Source organism: Eucalyptus grandis, chromosome 7 (genome assembly GCF_016545825.1).
Source record: "Eucalyptus grandis isolate ANBG69807.140 chromosome 7, ASM1654582v1, whole genome shotgun sequence".
NCBI lineage: Eukaryota > Viridiplantae > Streptophyta > Magnoliopsida > Myrtales > Myrtaceae > Eucalyptus > Eucalyptus grandis.
The window spans coordinates 13,246,287-13,262,960 of NC_052618.1; the positions used below are offsets into that span (position 1 = coordinate 13,246,287).

Below are 16,674 nucleotides of genomic sequence, written 5' to 3' on the forward strand. Positions count from 1 at the left end.
AGGATTAAGGGATATGAAAAAGCAGTGTGCTTGGTAAAAGTAAGGCCAATGCCCAAGAAAAAAGAAGTGAAGGAAAAAGAAAATGAATGAAAACTAGGGGCAAAAAAAAAAGTGTGCATGGTAAAAGTAAGGTCAATGCCAAAATAATAATAATAAAAACATTGGTTGTAGAAAGTCGTATCCCTCGTGAGGCTTACATAAAGAACTCCAATGCCGAGATATTACAATCAATGGAGTTTTGATACAAAGAAAATCTTCGACGATGAAGAAGAGGATTGGTGACAATGCTTAGATGATCATCAACTTTGACCTCTATACGTATCTTTGAGCCTAACAATCTTTTGTTTCTCAACCCATGAACCTAGCTTACGTTAGGTCTTTTGCAAAGTCTCTTCTGATTAGGGCACGTGAATTACCATAGGAGTTCACATGTCTTAAGAATCACTCAAAGAAGTGCGAGTAAGATTTTTTTTTTTCATTTTGCAAGGTTCTTGACTTGTAAACCTAGAGATGATTACATAATTATTTTTTCAATTGTCTTGACACAAAGAGTCCTTTTGCCAATATTTACCAAAAAAAAAAGAGTCCCTTTGCCAAGTCGTTAACTAAGCTCACATTACGATCCCTATTAAAGACCTCTCAGATTGGTAAGGTCGTACTGCTTGCAAAAATACTCGAACCCTTGTTGGTATGGTGATTTGAGATGGAATGATTCTCCTAAAATAGCATTTATGAATGAGAGTGAGTGAAAGTCAAACTAACTGAAAATCTCTCATTTAATATTCTTAAGAAATCCATGTTATTGTCTTGAACGACAATTCTCTCATGTAGAAATTTGGGTGATGCAAATATGGTAGAGTCATTATGCATAAACCTTGATTAAATTGATGAAAACCTCATTGAATTTTGAAATGTGCATTTTAAAGTAGCTTAGATTGGCTACCTCTTTAATGAATGCATACCAGTTCATATTCTAATCGTGTCTGATAGATAATATTTCCTTGAAGACTGAGTAATACTTGACGTTCAAGTTGCTCCTTGAAGCCTCGAGATTCAGTGTGCTTTTGTAGCCCAAAGCCCTTTTCACTGATCCAGCATGCTTTTGTAGCCGAGTGTCCTTTTCATTGATTCGGCGTGCTTTCATACCCCGAAGCCCTATTTACTAATTTGGCATGCTTCCATAGCCCGGTGTCCCTTTATATAGACTTGGCGTGCTCTCGTAGCCCATAGTCCCTTTTCATCGATCCGGCGTGCTTCCATAACCCGATGTTTCTTTATATTGACTTGGCGTACTTCCGTAGCCTAGAGTCCCTTTCATCAAAGCGAGCTTTCACAAAACAGTGTCCCTTTATGTTGACCCGGCGTGCTTTCGTAACTCAGAGTCCCTTTCATCGACTTGGCGTGATTTCATAGCCCGATGTCCCTCTTTATTGACCCGGCATGCTTCCATTAGCCTGATGTCCCTTTATATCGACTTGGCATGCTTCCGTAGCCTAGAGTCTTTTTTATCGACTCGACGTGCTTTCATAGCTCGATGTCTTTCTTAATTGACATAGTGTGCTCTTATAGCCTGGAATTCCTGACCTAGTGTGCTTTCGTAACGTAGAGACCTTTTCATCGACATGGCCTGCTTCTATAGCCTAGAGCCCCTTATCAAATCAGTGTGTTTAAGAGGTATTGTCTTTCAAGTGCATCGACACTCGACTTGGTCAAGTTGTCCCCCAAAGATTTTTCTCCAGATTTAGTATGATTAAGGCAAGTGAAGAAATGTTCAGAATCTGGTCAAATGATCCATGTCACAACGCTAGGCGATCGAAAAAAGATTCGGGTCCTAGCCAACCAAAACCTTACTTCAGGTGACCGTAGAAAGGTACGGGTCCTATAAAATATTTATTACTCTAACAGGTGACCGTAGAAAGGTATGGGTCCTGGAAAAGCAGTTTTTCATTCAGACGATCGTAGAAATACTTGAAAAGGCAATTTTTTTTGTCAAGGCGATGAAGAAATGTATGGGTCCTAGAAAAGCAGTATCCTTACAAAGTCTCGTTGCTATTCTGGGCAACCGTAGAAAGGTACGGATTTTGGACATATAGCACTAACTATCTTGAATAACTCTACCTTCCTTGAAGGTAAGTTGTTCTAGGTAGGTTCCTTTATCATCTGCATTAGCATTACCATGCATTACATAAATTGCTTTCAAAAATGGAATTCATTTTCCAACAAAAATCATTCAATGCATGTGTATGACCAAAATTTAGGTCTTAATTTATTTTTGAAGGCAACCTCTACGAGCTCACATTCAAAGAGGGGAAGTTGTTGACACCTAAATTTTGGCGGCCCAATCATTTATTTATTACCTAAAAATTAGGGATTAATTCTTAACCCCTAAAAAAAGATAATAACATAATTAAATTGCGTAGCATATAGTTTTAGAAGCATTTTTTTTATTATTGCATTCGCATTGGACTAGTGACAGATGGGTTTGAATTGGTAGTTATGAGCTTTAATTTGATGAGTTGGATTAAGCCCGAGAAGAGAACAAATTAGCCCGAGCCCCTTTTTTTGACCGAAAACTATCTTATGAGAAATTGAGATTTGATATTTCTAGTGATATGAAGAGATATTGCAAGCTCATCTTTGCAAGATTTAAAATTTGAGGAAGATCCTATTACAATCTTGAATCTTTGGCAATATGTGATAAAATCGGTAGAGAATATTCCTTTTTGCATAGTCCAAAGATACAAATGAAATCTAGAAGATATGTCGAAAATAAAAAGAAATATTGCATTCGAGAGAAGATCTTCGTGAATGTCAATTTGAAGAAGGAAATAAAGCCCTAGTCCGCTTACCTATAAAAAGGTTGCTACACGACAGAAAGCAAAGATGCCACGCAAAGATGCCACGCATTGAATATACAGCCACACAAGGGATTCCCTTTTCATTCTATGGAGGACAACAGAGGAGGGTTCTATTTCGGAGAGTCCTCTTTAGTCAACAGGGGGAGGCAAACTATAGAATACCCCTTTACCAAAAAAAAAAAAAAAATAGAATACCCGGCCACCACGGCAAAATCGTTAGAGAGAGCATGTGAGTGGAGAGAAAAGGTGACAAGGGCGGTCTCTTTTGGGCCCACCGATGAATAGGAAACAAAAGTGGAGGGGTTTTCTTTTGCTGGACGTACGGACGCAGAGGAAAAGAAAAGACCAGAGAAAGAAATTCTTCTTCGGTGGACCACGACTAAGCTGCCCCATTCCAGACGTTGTCAACCCCCCATTGCCATGCGTTGCTGACCTCGTCGTCGAGCTTGCACCGCTAAGGCTTGCGGCTTCCTTGGGACTATCGTTCCGCTCCCCATCGCACCACCGGACCGAGGCCTCGCAGTTGCTGTGTCCACCTCCAACGACGAGAAGGAGCCGTTACAACACCCGCCTCTGTCCCCCACAGCTAGCCGAGCGCCACAAAAATCCGGTCCCGACAGCCAAGTCCAAGCTGTGAGCTTCGCCAAGCATCACTATATCGCGTTGTGAGTAGCCGTGGTCAATAATCGGAATAGGTAAAAATTTTGTCTTTTTTTTTTTTTTTTCCAAAAATTCCGTTTCCTTATTTGATATATCCGTAGATGCACATGACTGAAATTCCCGATATGCTAAGATATCCGTAATCTTGAGTAGTCTTTTAAGTTGGGAAATTTTTTTAATTTCACAACGTGCATATGATTCACAGTCTGAAGATTGTGCCCGAAATCTGACTCGTAATTGCACGGAAAAATTACCAATCCGATCTCACGCTTGAGATTTGATTCGTGATTTTGTTTAAAATTGGTCAATCCGATCTCATGCGCGAGATATGATTTGTTAATTTATGGATATAAATTTTATCTTGCTTGATTTGCTGTCGTGTTATTTGAATTGATTTTGTTTTCATAAAAGAAAACCAAAAAATATATTTGAGTTCAAATTAGGTTCATGTTAGAGTTAGAGTATTTCTTGTTTTAGGGTTATTTTGCATATTTAGAATAGGAAATTTTTTATTTCGAATTAAAAAAAAATCCAAAAAAAAAAATTGGATGTTGGTTTGTTTTTATTAATTTAAGATGCACGTTTAATTATGTGACAATTTTAATTTCGAATTTCATTAAAAAAAACTAGAATTAAGGCATTCTTTGTACGTCATTGCATATTATGATAAGATTGCATGTTTAGTTTTTATTTTCTAATTAATTAAGTTTAGATATAGATAGGTTACATTTTAGGATAGGGATTACCAAGTTGAGATAACATCATAATTTAAATTAAGATTTGGCTTAACCTGATTCTTAATATAAGTTGGATGATACCTTAATCTGGATAGATAATTTTCATGATTTTCTAATTTCAAATATCATGGAAAATACCCAAAAAAAATCTTTGAATAAATTAATTTCATTCTTTATGATAGATTGCATGCTCATTAAGAAAACACAAAATATTTCACTTACGTTGTATAGTCTAGGTCATGTTGCCATGTCATGTCATTTCATGTTAAATTAGTAGCATGCATTGCATAAATCATGGTTCTCATTAAATAAGTGAAAACAAAAAAGTAATTGCATGTTAATTAGAAATCATATTTGGGACTATCGATGTGAATTCTAATCTAACATTGCAGATGCTTTCGTTGCGATGAGGTGAGTCCTGTAATTCATTCGTCACTTTGTTTGGGTGTTAAATTGGTGGTTTGCGCACCCACATGGTCACCTCACATGTTATGAAAGTAAAATAAAATCAATTCAAACTACCTGCAAAACATTTTTTTTTTCAAAATAAAAGAAAAATATACCAAAATGGCGTTAGAGAAATATAGCGTAACCAAGTCCTCGAACTCACAATCTGATTCTTAGGAGTAAAATAAATCTCTAATTACTTTACTTGGGTTTCTAATCGACCCACTAAAAATAGATTAGTGACGACTCATAATTAAAAAATTTGTTGTATGTTAAAAACTTGAACATAAGTCACGAATTGGTATGAGCTTGGGAGAGCTCGAGTTAAATCTAGGCTTAACAATCTATTAACCAAACCTTAGGTAGTTCACTTGAGGTTAGGTAACGACAGAGAAGAAGAAGAGAAAGAGAGAGAGAGAAGAGAGAAGAAAAAGAAAGAAGATAAAAGAAGTTTACCAAGATATTTCCCCAAAAACTCATCATATCCTTCACCCACTTGCCCCTAAAACCCTATATGCCAAGCATTTTGTCCCCAAATATCTTCTTAATTCTAGTTTCTTAGAAACAATAATTTTTTATCCAAAAATTCCAATTTTGCCTCTTAATCCGAATTTCCTTTTCCTTTTTTTGGGTCGATAATTCCTTTTTCGAAAATTATCGGAGTTGTCAATAATTCGATGAATAATGAGACGACGTCCAATAATTAGATCTCGAAACCCTCAAAAGTTCAATACCTGAAATTGAATTAAACTTCATGATTAAAAATTGATCGAACGTGACTTTAGTACTACCTAATCTATTGGGTAACTTTTAGGGGTTCTTGCTCGTTTGACCCGTGGTCGATAATTTTCGACTCACGTTTGTGCATCTTCGAATCATAGACAACCCTTTGTTATCATGTAATCGTGAGGGTTTAATTATGTACCATGAATATAATATTAATAAAAAATCGGTTTATTGTCATTTGACGCGAATATCGTAACCATGTGAAATTATCCACGAATCAACTATTTACTTCCGTCGAATCAACTTATATCTATTCGCTAATTGATTTATAACAGTGTAGTATTGACTCTTGTTGATTTTTATGGTCGAGCAATCGATTTCTGATTGAATTCTCTAGTCTTTCATGTTTTTAACCATTTACGGACTCACCTAATAGATTAGTTAACTCGTGAGTGATCAGTTCAGAGTAAAATAACCATAAGTGTATCAATGAAATAAACATTTCATATATTTCGAAATGGGAGCCAAATTTTGGGATATCACATGCATTTTGTGCTTATTATCCATAGAAATTGACACCACATCCATTGAGTCCTATGTATAAAGGCTTGCCTGTTTGCTGCTATTCACAGGCAATAAAGCTATTGTTCAGAACACACACACTGTTACATCACGATGCTAAGTTCCCTCGATGTTCTCCATTCATTCATACTGTTAGTTTAATATTGATGTTGAATTACAAATCAGTAAACTACTGAAATAGTAGCAGAAGTATATTCTACGAGGCCATACGAAGGTTAGAAATGGAGGCTTTTGCTTAGCCGAAGGTGTTTTGTGTAACAGACACAAACTGTGTCCTATCGTCATCTTGGTCTGCTCCTCTTGTTTTCTCAATCCTTGAAAAACTTATGTAAAACGGCTTGTGGATAGTTTCGATGGTATAAAAAGTAGCTTTTGCATTTCATGGTACAGGGAACAATCATACTCTGCATCCTTTACGGCAATACAAGAAAACTGGTCTTTCTATTCCTTAGTTGCACTGCACCAGGAGTGTTCTCTTTCCACTTAATTAAATAGGGAGAGAACAAAGCAAGTGCCACAACTTTGTAAGCGCTCATTGTGTGCCATAACTTTTTTTAGTCGCTCATTTAAGTATTACGTCAAAGTAAAATATATCATTTCAGTGACATTTTTGGCAAATCATTCTACTTGGATTTTTTTTTATATTAATTTTCCATCTGACGTGGATTTTTTAAACTTTTAAAATTTTACGATTTACTTTTTTAAAGTATTATTGTATTTTTTTCAAGGCTAGTGAGGGTCACTGACAATCCTTGCCGATTGCAAAGAGGCAAGTGTTGTGTTGGCCTTGGCTGTGAAGGCCCTCACCTAGTGTGGCCGCAAAGGCAGCCTTGCCCACGACCACCTAGATCCGGCGAGTGCCTTTGTGGCTGAAGGCGAGGGTCACAGGCCCTAAAAAAGGGCAAAAATAAAAAATAAAATTCAAAAAATATTTAAAAATATTTAAATTTTGTATACATCAATGTTGGTCAAATCATATAAGACGACAATGTTTACATTAGATTTTTTGGTAAGGTAAATTGCAATGGCATTCAAATGATCGATTTTTTTAAATTTGTAACACTCAAGTGAGGAAAAAAAATTATGACGCTTATTGAGCGCCAAAATTATGGCACTTGTGCCTAATTTTAAATATTTCAGCACTTAATTTAGTTATCAAACAAGCTGAAATTCTTCTACTAGTCCAATCATTGGTAGGCTCATGCTTGTCTAAGAATTCGTAATTCGATCTAGTCCGATCCAAAAAGGAGTACAAACCATTGTTGATGTCTCGGTTTGATCAAAGCTTCTTTATTTTTTTGCCAGTAGGAGTATATTGGTAGTTTATGAAGCACGGACACGTTGCACGTGCTTTCGTGTCATGTCCGACACGTGTCGAAGCGTGTTGGACACGTCGACACGCTCTCGTATCCAATTTTCTGACACATGATCAACTTTTCTCAACATGTTTCAACACGCATGTCCAGAAGACGATGGAGGGTCGAGGCGAGGGCGAGGGAGTAGAGACAAGGCTGCAAGTGACGGCGAGCCCACGATGGTGAGAGACGGCCAGAGAAAGAGTAGAGATTGAGGCGAGGGCTGCCACAGTGATGCTACGATAGGTCGACAATGAGGTTGCAGTTGCAAGGGAGGAATGATCAAGGCAAGGTAGTAAACGATTGTGACAAGGACCGAGAGCACGCACAGATCGAGAGGAAGAGGAGAGGAGGGGGGTCGTGTGACCAAGAGGAGGAGGAGAATGATTGAGAGGAAGAGGAGAGGAAGATGAGAGGAAGGGGGTCGTGCGACCAGGAGGAGGAGGAGAAGGATCGAGAGGAAGAGGAGAGGAAGGGGGTCGTGCGGTGAGCGACAAGGAGGAGGAGGAGAAGGAGAGCGCTAGCTAGGGTTTTTGATAAGGAAACTCAAAAGGAATAAAAAAAAAGGGGGACTCTAATGGTGAGATTTTTCATTTTGGAGGGAGGGGGGAAGTGACAGCCTGGTGGGGGGGGGGAAAGTAAAGTGAAATAAATTTGGAGGTGGGGGGAAATAGATGAAGGAAAGAAGGGAGTGGGGGTTGGGGTGGACCCCGGGGACTTCTTTTATCGGAAAAATAAATAAATGAAATTTAAAAATAATTTTGAAAAATAAAAGTATTGAATTTTGAAAGATGATAAATTTTGGTTATCGTAGAAGATCATGGATTTATTTAAATAAGTTGATTTTAATGTTCCATTAGTCCTTAGTTTCATCAATAACTTTTGTTAAAGTTAAAAACATGTTTTCAAACATGTATATGTATTAATTATGAATATATCTTTTGAATTTCCAATGAATTTATTTATTAATATTATTAGTATAAATTTATTATAGACTCTTTTTTTTAGTTAATTAATTAATTATGAATTTGAATCAAATTAATTAAAAACATAAATATTCATTTAATATACAATATATTTTAACGTGTCGGAATTTTTTATTTTAAAAAAAATGATGTATTGACATGTCGTGTCGTGTCGCATTTTCGTTATTGAGTGTTGATGCTACTTAGCTAATAATGATCGGGCAACAGAAACACGCCAGGCTTTTTGGCTGGTTGTATGAAAGCCGAAAGCGCGGAAGCAGCCTGCAGCGTTTTCCAGGAAAATTGCCAGATTTTTCCGGAAAATTACATGTGTTAGTCACGCGCTTCTTCTCTCTCTCTCTCCGCGGGACACGCACGCGCGTACACACGACGGCGAAGACAAACCACCTGTCCAAACTTGGGGGAGGAAATTCGAGTCGGCGAAAGACAAAGTTCGATCGCCACAATGACGAGACGAAAGAAAGCGATGGACGGATCGAGATGCTTCTTCCGCTGGAGAAACTCAACCTGAGAGGGAATCTTAATAAGGTGGTCATCGTGCTCCTGGCTACTTGCTGCACAATCGATGCAACATCCGCGTCATCTCGCGTTTTTTGGGCGCTTCCCTTTCGTAACAAAGCACGAAAAATCTGAGGGTGAATTTGTTCCAGGAGAATTTCATGATAAAAAGAAAACTTTTCAAGATATAATTTTTTTAAAAGGTTGATTGTTTTCCTTTATTTGATGAAATGTAACCAAGAAGATATAGTAACTTTAATGTCATGGCAAAAAAAAAAAAAATTGAACATTTTAACCAATTTTATTTTTCTTCCTTTCTGTTGGTTGCTGAGCTTTGGCGACGGCTGGTTATCAGTCATAGTGGTGGGCCAGTGAGGTCAAGATCACCTAGCCAATGACTGGCACAAGACGAAGAAGAAGGAAAATGAAAAACTAGAAAAAAAAATAAAATAAAAAAAAAATGAAATTAAAATATTAAAATATTTGAGATCAGCAATTCTAGAAAGTGTTTTCATCTTTTTAGATTTAGTTTCATTTTTCTAAATTTATGCATGACTATTTTCGTTAATCGAAAAGTGTTTTCGATTAACTCATTTTCCGACCGCACACCAAACGGGTGCTCTATGAAAGTCTAGAAAATAAATTTCCAAAAAAGATACTTTCTCTCAAATAAACGCATCTTTAATTAAGTCGCATAAAAAATGACGTAATATAGGATGAGACTATCCTAAATTACTCAACTAAAGGCTGCTAATTGAGACTTTATGAAACTCTCGATTTGACCAGTCCACGATCCTAAGTACTTTGTTATTATATTTGTTCGGCGAAAATTTTATCAAATTAAATTTTTTCTTAAGAAAATCGGGACTTTCGGTTGAAGGGTCCGTCCTTCATGTTTGTAAAGGGCGATCGGACATTCCCTGAATTCCAGGTATCCATATGGGTGGGCGTCGTTCGTGGGTTCGTGTGCGCGCTTTTGAACGAAATGGACATAATATCGGACCTTCAAAATGTTGACCTAAAGAAAAAAGAAGAAGAAGAAGAAGAGAGGAGATGAATTACAAAATTTTGAAGAAATAATATCCTTTATAGCCTAAACTTTTGATTTTTATCCAGCACACCCTCTAACTGGATGAGGGTTGCAATTTCAATTTTCAAAAATCGGGGATATTTGTCGAAATATTTTCATGTCACCTGTTGCACGCCACTGGAGCACATGTGAGGATGAGCTTGAACTCCAAGAAAGCCTTTGGCATTGACCCCACTTTTTATTTTTTTGATCTATTATTGACCCATTTCGCTGGCTTAGGTTTGCAAATCTTTTAATTTAATCACTCTACTACTGAAGAAGGTCTCCACACCCATTCTCTCTCTTCTCTCTCTCTCTCTCTCTCTCTGAAAGTATATATATTGGTAAAGGCAAGTGTAAATAAATAGAGAAAGCCAAGATACACAAAATCTGGTGCCAAAAGTGTTTATGGCGTCTAAGAATTTTATCCATACAATTCCATCGCCGACAATTAAATCTCTAACTTTTAAGGAATATATAGTTTTACGAAACACTGGAGTTTTGTTTGAAGTGTATCAAAAAGATTTGGTGTTGCTATAAGTATAATTGTAAAGGGTTAATACTGCACAAATTCTAAATTAGTATGCCAGTAACTGAAAGTAAGGACTAGTGATCAATAAAATCATACTAGTGGGGCAGGCATCTTGCTGTTTGTAGTAAGCAACTCTCTTTATAAAGCTCTTTCGCATCATAAATTAATTTTTGAACTACCAAAAATCCAAAATTTAGTCTAAACTAATACACTTGTAATAAATTACCTTATATTAGTTTCCATTAAATTTTACTATCGAATTATTGTGTTGGATGACACGTGACCATTGACTTGTGTATTAATTTGCGATTTTACTCTTCGTTTCAATTTTGTGGCATTAATTCAATTTAACAGATGGTATATTTGTCACAAATATAACAATTTAGCATTTTTGGCGATCAAAAAATTAGTTTTGGGGTAAATTTATCACAAGTATACTAATTTGGAGTTTTTTTGTAGTTATTTTAAATAAATTTGTTATATGTGTATTGGTTTGGAGTTTTTCGTGATATTAACCCAATTATAAAATTGTGTTGTCATGATTTTACATTAATAGTATTAAAAAAGATATGTAAATCTGGCAGCAATAAATCATTCGACATCATCAATTCAATATCTCATACACTTATATATTTCAAATTAATTATTATAATGCGCATTCGTTAGTTTTTTCAATTCATAAGTTATAATGAAGTGTGCTTAGAAGTGATTAATTGAATTTTCTGCCGCTTGTTTAAAGCCACACATAGATAACTAATCTTCAAGTGTGTTATCTATGGATTAAGGATCAAGCTGAAAAGATTTAGCTTAAACTCCACGTTAAAGGAAAAAAATAGTTCAAATTATTTAATAGGTAAAAACGTGAAAAGGAAAAAAAAAAAAAAACAAAATTGTACATGCGGCTTAACAAAGTTAAAAGTGTGCAAGTTAGTAAAATCGGAGAAAAGGAATATTTTAAAGTCGGCAACGTTTCGCGGAAATGCGCACGAGTCACTCTTCTTGGAAATGCGTGTGCCACCGACCAAAAAAAAGAAAAAAGAAATGCATGTGCCAACTGCTTCATGACGAGGGTTCGTCTATAAAACTGCCCCGTCTGATTCCTTTCTCTACCACTTTCTTTCGGCTACCGAACATTGCCCAAGAAGATTCAGACACTTTCCCTGTTTCTTGATAAGCTCCATAGAAGAACAGAAAGGTCGCGTCCATGGCAAAGAGAGCTTCGGCCTCCTCTTCTTCAGGTCAACCGAGTCAATTCAAGAAGCCACGCTTCACTCCAACCGAGTAAGTTTGATGATCGTGTGTTAGTTTTTAGCTTTACTTGCGGGAAATCCTTTGAGGGGTTCTTGAGTTGAAGGTTCTTGAAATGAGTAATGTGGCCAAGTGTGTTGAAGTATGACATCGATTAGCTTTTGCCTCATGACTGTTTCGAATCACTTTCGTTCAGTTTTTTGTTTGTGAATTTGTGCTACTAAGGCCCATTTCTCATAATTTATGTTTTTCTGTTCCCGAAACAAAAACAAAAAAAAAAATCCGTTTGATAATGACAATTAATTTTTCTATTATCTGGAATAGAAAAGTACTCGGGTAATAGATTTAGAACAAAAATAAGAAATAAAAAAAGGGTAACTACTTGTTCTCGGGAACAATTTCTATAAATAAGTCATTTTCTATAAAAAGTAACTTCTTCCTTGGCACCGGCCACTGGCTTGAGGAGGAGGACGAAGAAGAAGAGAGGGAAAAAGGGAAAAATCTATTTTTTTTTTAAATTAAAAGAAATTCTAAGTTATAAACAAATTCGTAAGTCATATCAAATGTATTTTTATTCTTTTTCTATTGCGAGAATAGAAATTTTGTACTGATTTTTTTACTCATAAATTATTCTAGGCAATAGAAATCGAAAAATATTATTTATGAAAATAAATTATTTTTCGGAACAGTAATGTTATCAAATGTATCTTAAAGGCTCGAAATGGTGTCGTCTCTAATCTGTTATGCGAATTCGCATTAGCCGATCACAGTACTTCCTTCTTATTTCAATTAAACTCTGTTAAGGCTTTTTACCTAGTAAGCAAGCTGTTATTGTCATCGGGTTACTTTGCTGTCCTGTTTGCCAAATTATCCTATCTTGCTTGTGTTTTTATGATGATCTTCACACAGTCAATCATGGAACAGATCCAAGAGGAATCTCGTGCTGGGGAGCTGCTCGACGGAGGAGGATGCCCAGAGAGTGGTAAGATGAGTAACGTAGCCAGCTTGGACATAGATTCTATAGTCTTCATCGTATTTCAATTGCTGATCTCTTTAATTAGAAGCGGTTGGATCATTTCTGACCTTCTAGTCAGTTTCCTGATAGAAATTCGCATTAGAAATTGCTGTGAGATGTAAAGAGAAGTCTCGTTTGAGTGGTAGAAATGGCTTGCTGACCGTTCTAGGCTTTTCATGTGAAGTAATTGCACTAAGAACACGACTTAGGTTTTTCATGTCGTTTTGTAAAGATGGAACACGAAAAGACACAAATTTTCAGTGAAGTGCCCTGGATATAAATGTCTCCTTGAATCTTGGAAAATGTGGTCTATGACAATTTCAATTTGCATGTAGAAGGATTGAGTGGAATGAATACGTCACAGATTTTTCTTGCAATGTAATTCTTTGCTATTGCTCTTTCCTGGACAGTACGGAGAGGAACCAGAGCCTGCGAAATCTCACTCAGCCGAATATTGTCAAAGGTAAATATATTTCATTTGGTTTGTTGGTAGTATCTTTTCCACAACAGTTAATTCCTCCGGTAGAATTTCCACGTGTACTGTGTCACTAACAAAAACAGTTGAGTATCATATACCTGCACATACATTTTACTGTTAAACACCAAAAGGACGGTGCATTTGCTGATAGCTGCTAATTAACTTTACGTGCTTCCGTAAGTACCAGATAGACCAGCTTTACATTGAATTTTCTGTGGCACCTTAGATTGAGGGAATGCATTTGGTGAGTCTGATATCTATCTTTTTACAAAGTAATGAGGTCTAACATTCATTTGTACAAGTAACTAAAATGTTCCATATAAATATATGTCTATTTCTTTTGAATAAGTCCACAGGACAGCAGTTGCTCATGGTGTTATTTTTCATGGTGTAGTTGTACTGGGAATTCTCTCAAAGCTATAGTACAACGGATGCATTCAGTGGAGAATTCTTTTCAGAAACTGGTAAGACAAACAGAATTTATAAAATTTGCACTTTCTCAAACATGTTTCCATCAACACTTCAGATATGAGTTTTTTTTTCCCTGTGCATGTCAAGAATTGATTGAATGAACTTATTGACCAACAATTCCGTTGTTAGATAATTGATTTATGTTTACTGTTTGAACGGTATCTATTGAGCATGAACTTTGCACAACTTTTTTCTCCTATAAGCAAACATTCATTTCATTGCATAACCTGTGGAAAGAAAACATGGGAGGATTACATCCTATACAAGTCCATTACAGCATATTGTACCACATATTCAGCCAACATCAAGCTGCCGAACCTTCCCATTGATGTGAACTTTTGGTGATTCATTAATCTGTCATCCCTTGAGTAACTTTAAACCATTGAGTGACGGTCCTTCCATTCGCCACTGTGTGATTACCACGGCAGACTTTCTTCCTGCTGGATCAGAAGAACGGGAGATCCTTTTGAAAAACCTGTTAGAAAGCCTTATATCTCGAAATTAATTCATCAAGTTGACTTTCAATATAATGGTACCACACACCAAATGACAACATTACATTTTAGTCTCGTGCATCTACACTTCTAGTACCAACAGCAAAATGCTACTCACAAAAACAAGATGAAAACTCAAAAGCATGCCACCAGATTACAGCAAAGTTAGGCAACATGAACTTCCAATTTCTGCACTAACACTTGACATCAGCAGTAATTGTCTCATCTCTTTCCTGAATCATAGCTTCTAAAGGGACTTTTACCCGCGCCCGCCCGGGGGGGCGGGGGTGGGTGGAGGGGACTGCATCAAGGACACAAGAAGCTACAGGGGACACCTGTTCATACTTCATTTATACTCTCTCCAGAGATACTAAATTGTTGCATTCCAGGCTAATTTCCTCACTAGTACCTTCAAACTATTGTCCTTCATGCTCTGCAAGGCCCAAGTAAATTCATCCTTCCAGTCACTTGCAGATCTAGGACACAAAAGCAGCTCTAAACTTGTTACCAAAATCTACTTTGAGAATACTCACTAAGAACTAGTGCATTCAAGATTCTTCATGTTGTCAGCATAGCAAGCAAGTGCAATAAATATCTCACCAAGTTTCATCCTGTCCAATGGGTTCTAAGTCACTTTGTTCCCACATTTCCTCACTAGTTTCCAAGCCTCCTTTACAGAGAAAGAGCCCCTAGATGATCCAGTAAATACCACTTTGTCCACAGAGCCAGAATATGGAGAAATCAACCCACAGAAAGCCATCTGAGTTTCAAGCAGGTCATCAGACCTTGCTGGAGGCCATCTCCATTCATTTGCTTTAATAACATCTGCACCTGTGGCCTTCTAACCTAAAGCTGAATCATAACCATCCTAAAGCACGTGCAAATTTTTGCATAGACTTGGAATGAAACAAGTTGTTCATATAAGCTATGTATAAAGCTATTGTTTGATGGACACTATGATTTCAAATGTGCCTGAAAACTTAGCTCAATAAGGTGTTTCATAAGTTGCTTTTGAGAACAAATGGTATAACAAGTTTTTCAACTCCTTTTGATTGAATGGATTGTTTTGTATAAACTTCTGCTTCATTTTTTTGATGTCTTTTTAATTTTGGCAATTCTTCTGTTGGTGGAATTGAACAGAAGGAACTGGTGGAGCTTTCAATTATTCACTCTCCCCACTTCGGAAGGTATGAATGCATTTCCCTGGTGATGCCAATTGAGAAAGGCTTTATGTTTAGTATTGACCGGTTATGCATTGTTGATTTTTTTTTTTTTTTTAATGGGGGAATAATGGTCCGACTTACCACTAACACCCCAAAGCAAGCGGTCAGAGCTCAGTGAAAGTTAGGCGAGAATGACTAGGTCTTGCGCCAAATTGTCAATGCTCCAATTTAGAACATAATCATTTTTAGCTTGATAGCAGTGCAGCATTTAACTTTGTTTAGTTTTATTTTTCAAAAATTTGCATTGTTATACTCTCGAGACTATGCATCTATTTATCCTTGTACTTCACCTGCACAAGACTTGTCCAAGTGAGGTATTTGGCATTTTGTCACTCTGTGTCATTACTTTTCCAATTTTTCTGCTTCTATACCTGTTCTTATTTCTAATGGTTGGCTTCTGAAGGGAATGCAGGATTGATGCTAGATCTACGGGAATAAATGATGTGAGGAACTTACGGCTTCAATTTCAAACCAAACTGTCAGATCCTCTGTTTACTGGAAGGAAACTACGGGGAGTTGGGGGTGCTCGCATTTCCGTTGCCTTGATCGATGCGAATACAGGGGATGTCATTACATCAGGCCTGGAATCCTCCATTAAGTTGGATGTCGTTGTGCTTGAAGGTGACTTCAACAAAGATGATGAGGATGACTGGGCTCATGAAGAGTTCGAGAAATTCATGGTTAAAGAGCGTCAACAAAAGGGGCTGCTTTTGACGGGAGATCTCCAAGTGACACTCAAGGGAGGTATTGGGGAGCTGGGAGAACTGATATTTACTGACAATTCTAGCTGGAATAGGAGTAAAAGATTTAGGATAGGGCTTAAGAAGGCATCGGGTTATTGTGGGAATACGCGAATCCGAGAAGCCAAAACAGATGCCTTCCGTGTCAAGGAACATAGAGGAGAATGTAAGTCTTTCATAGTTCGTTACAGTACATATAAACCTTGTCCTTCCTTAATGAGTGGCCATAAACATGGTTTTGGATATCCAGTCTTCAACTTTTAATTGAGAGCTTCATTTCCTACGAACCTTTACATCTCCAACGAAAGTTCTGATAAATGAAAAATGATTGGCTTCTTTGTCATTAGCAAACATTGACATTTTCGATCATTTTCAGGAGAGAGTCTGCATGCCTAAAGAAGTTTGCTTCTACTTGTCAATCTAATAGTGACTGGAACCTTACTGTATTTGTTCTGACCATTTACAGCATCCAAGAAACATGACATACCTGCATTTGGCGATGAGATCTGGAGGTTGAAGATGATTGCCAAGGATGGGAAATATCACCAAAACTGA

General features: G+C 36.9%; 1 protein-coding gene and 1 long non-coding RNA gene across 2 annotated transcripts in view; both read left to right on the top strand.

Annotated features, from left to right (window-relative positions):
* The window catches only part of LOC120296338, a 75,697-nt gene extending 62,077 nt beyond the window's left edge, over nucleotides 1–13,620 (top strand). Inside the window, exon 3 of the long non-coding RNA XR_005553286.1 lies at nucleotides 13,586–13,620. This is a non-coding gene — a long non-coding RNA (uncharacterized LOC120296338). The remainder of the gene's footprint in view (nucleotides 1–13,585) is intronic.
* Nucleotides 13,621–15,510: 1,890 nt separating this feature from the next.
* LOC120295861 (calmodulin-binding protein 60 C-like) lies at nucleotides 15,511–16,674 on the top strand. Its single transcript, XM_039317464.1, has 3 exons — nucleotides 15,511–15,518; nucleotides 15,783–16,285; nucleotides 16,586–16,674. The coding sequence occupies exons 1-3, from the start codon at nucleotides 15,511–15,513 to the stop codon at nucleotides 16,672–16,674; spliced, it is 600 nt and encodes a 199-aa protein (XP_039173398.1).

What these genes read in the sequence shown, in the direction of transcription:
- LOC120295861 (XM_039317464.1), top strand. An exon ending in CAAGGAACATAGAGGAGAAT is followed by an intron (nt 16,286 to 16,585) that starts GTAAGTCTTTCA and finishes GACCATTTACAG; the next exon opens with CATCCAAGAAACATGACATA.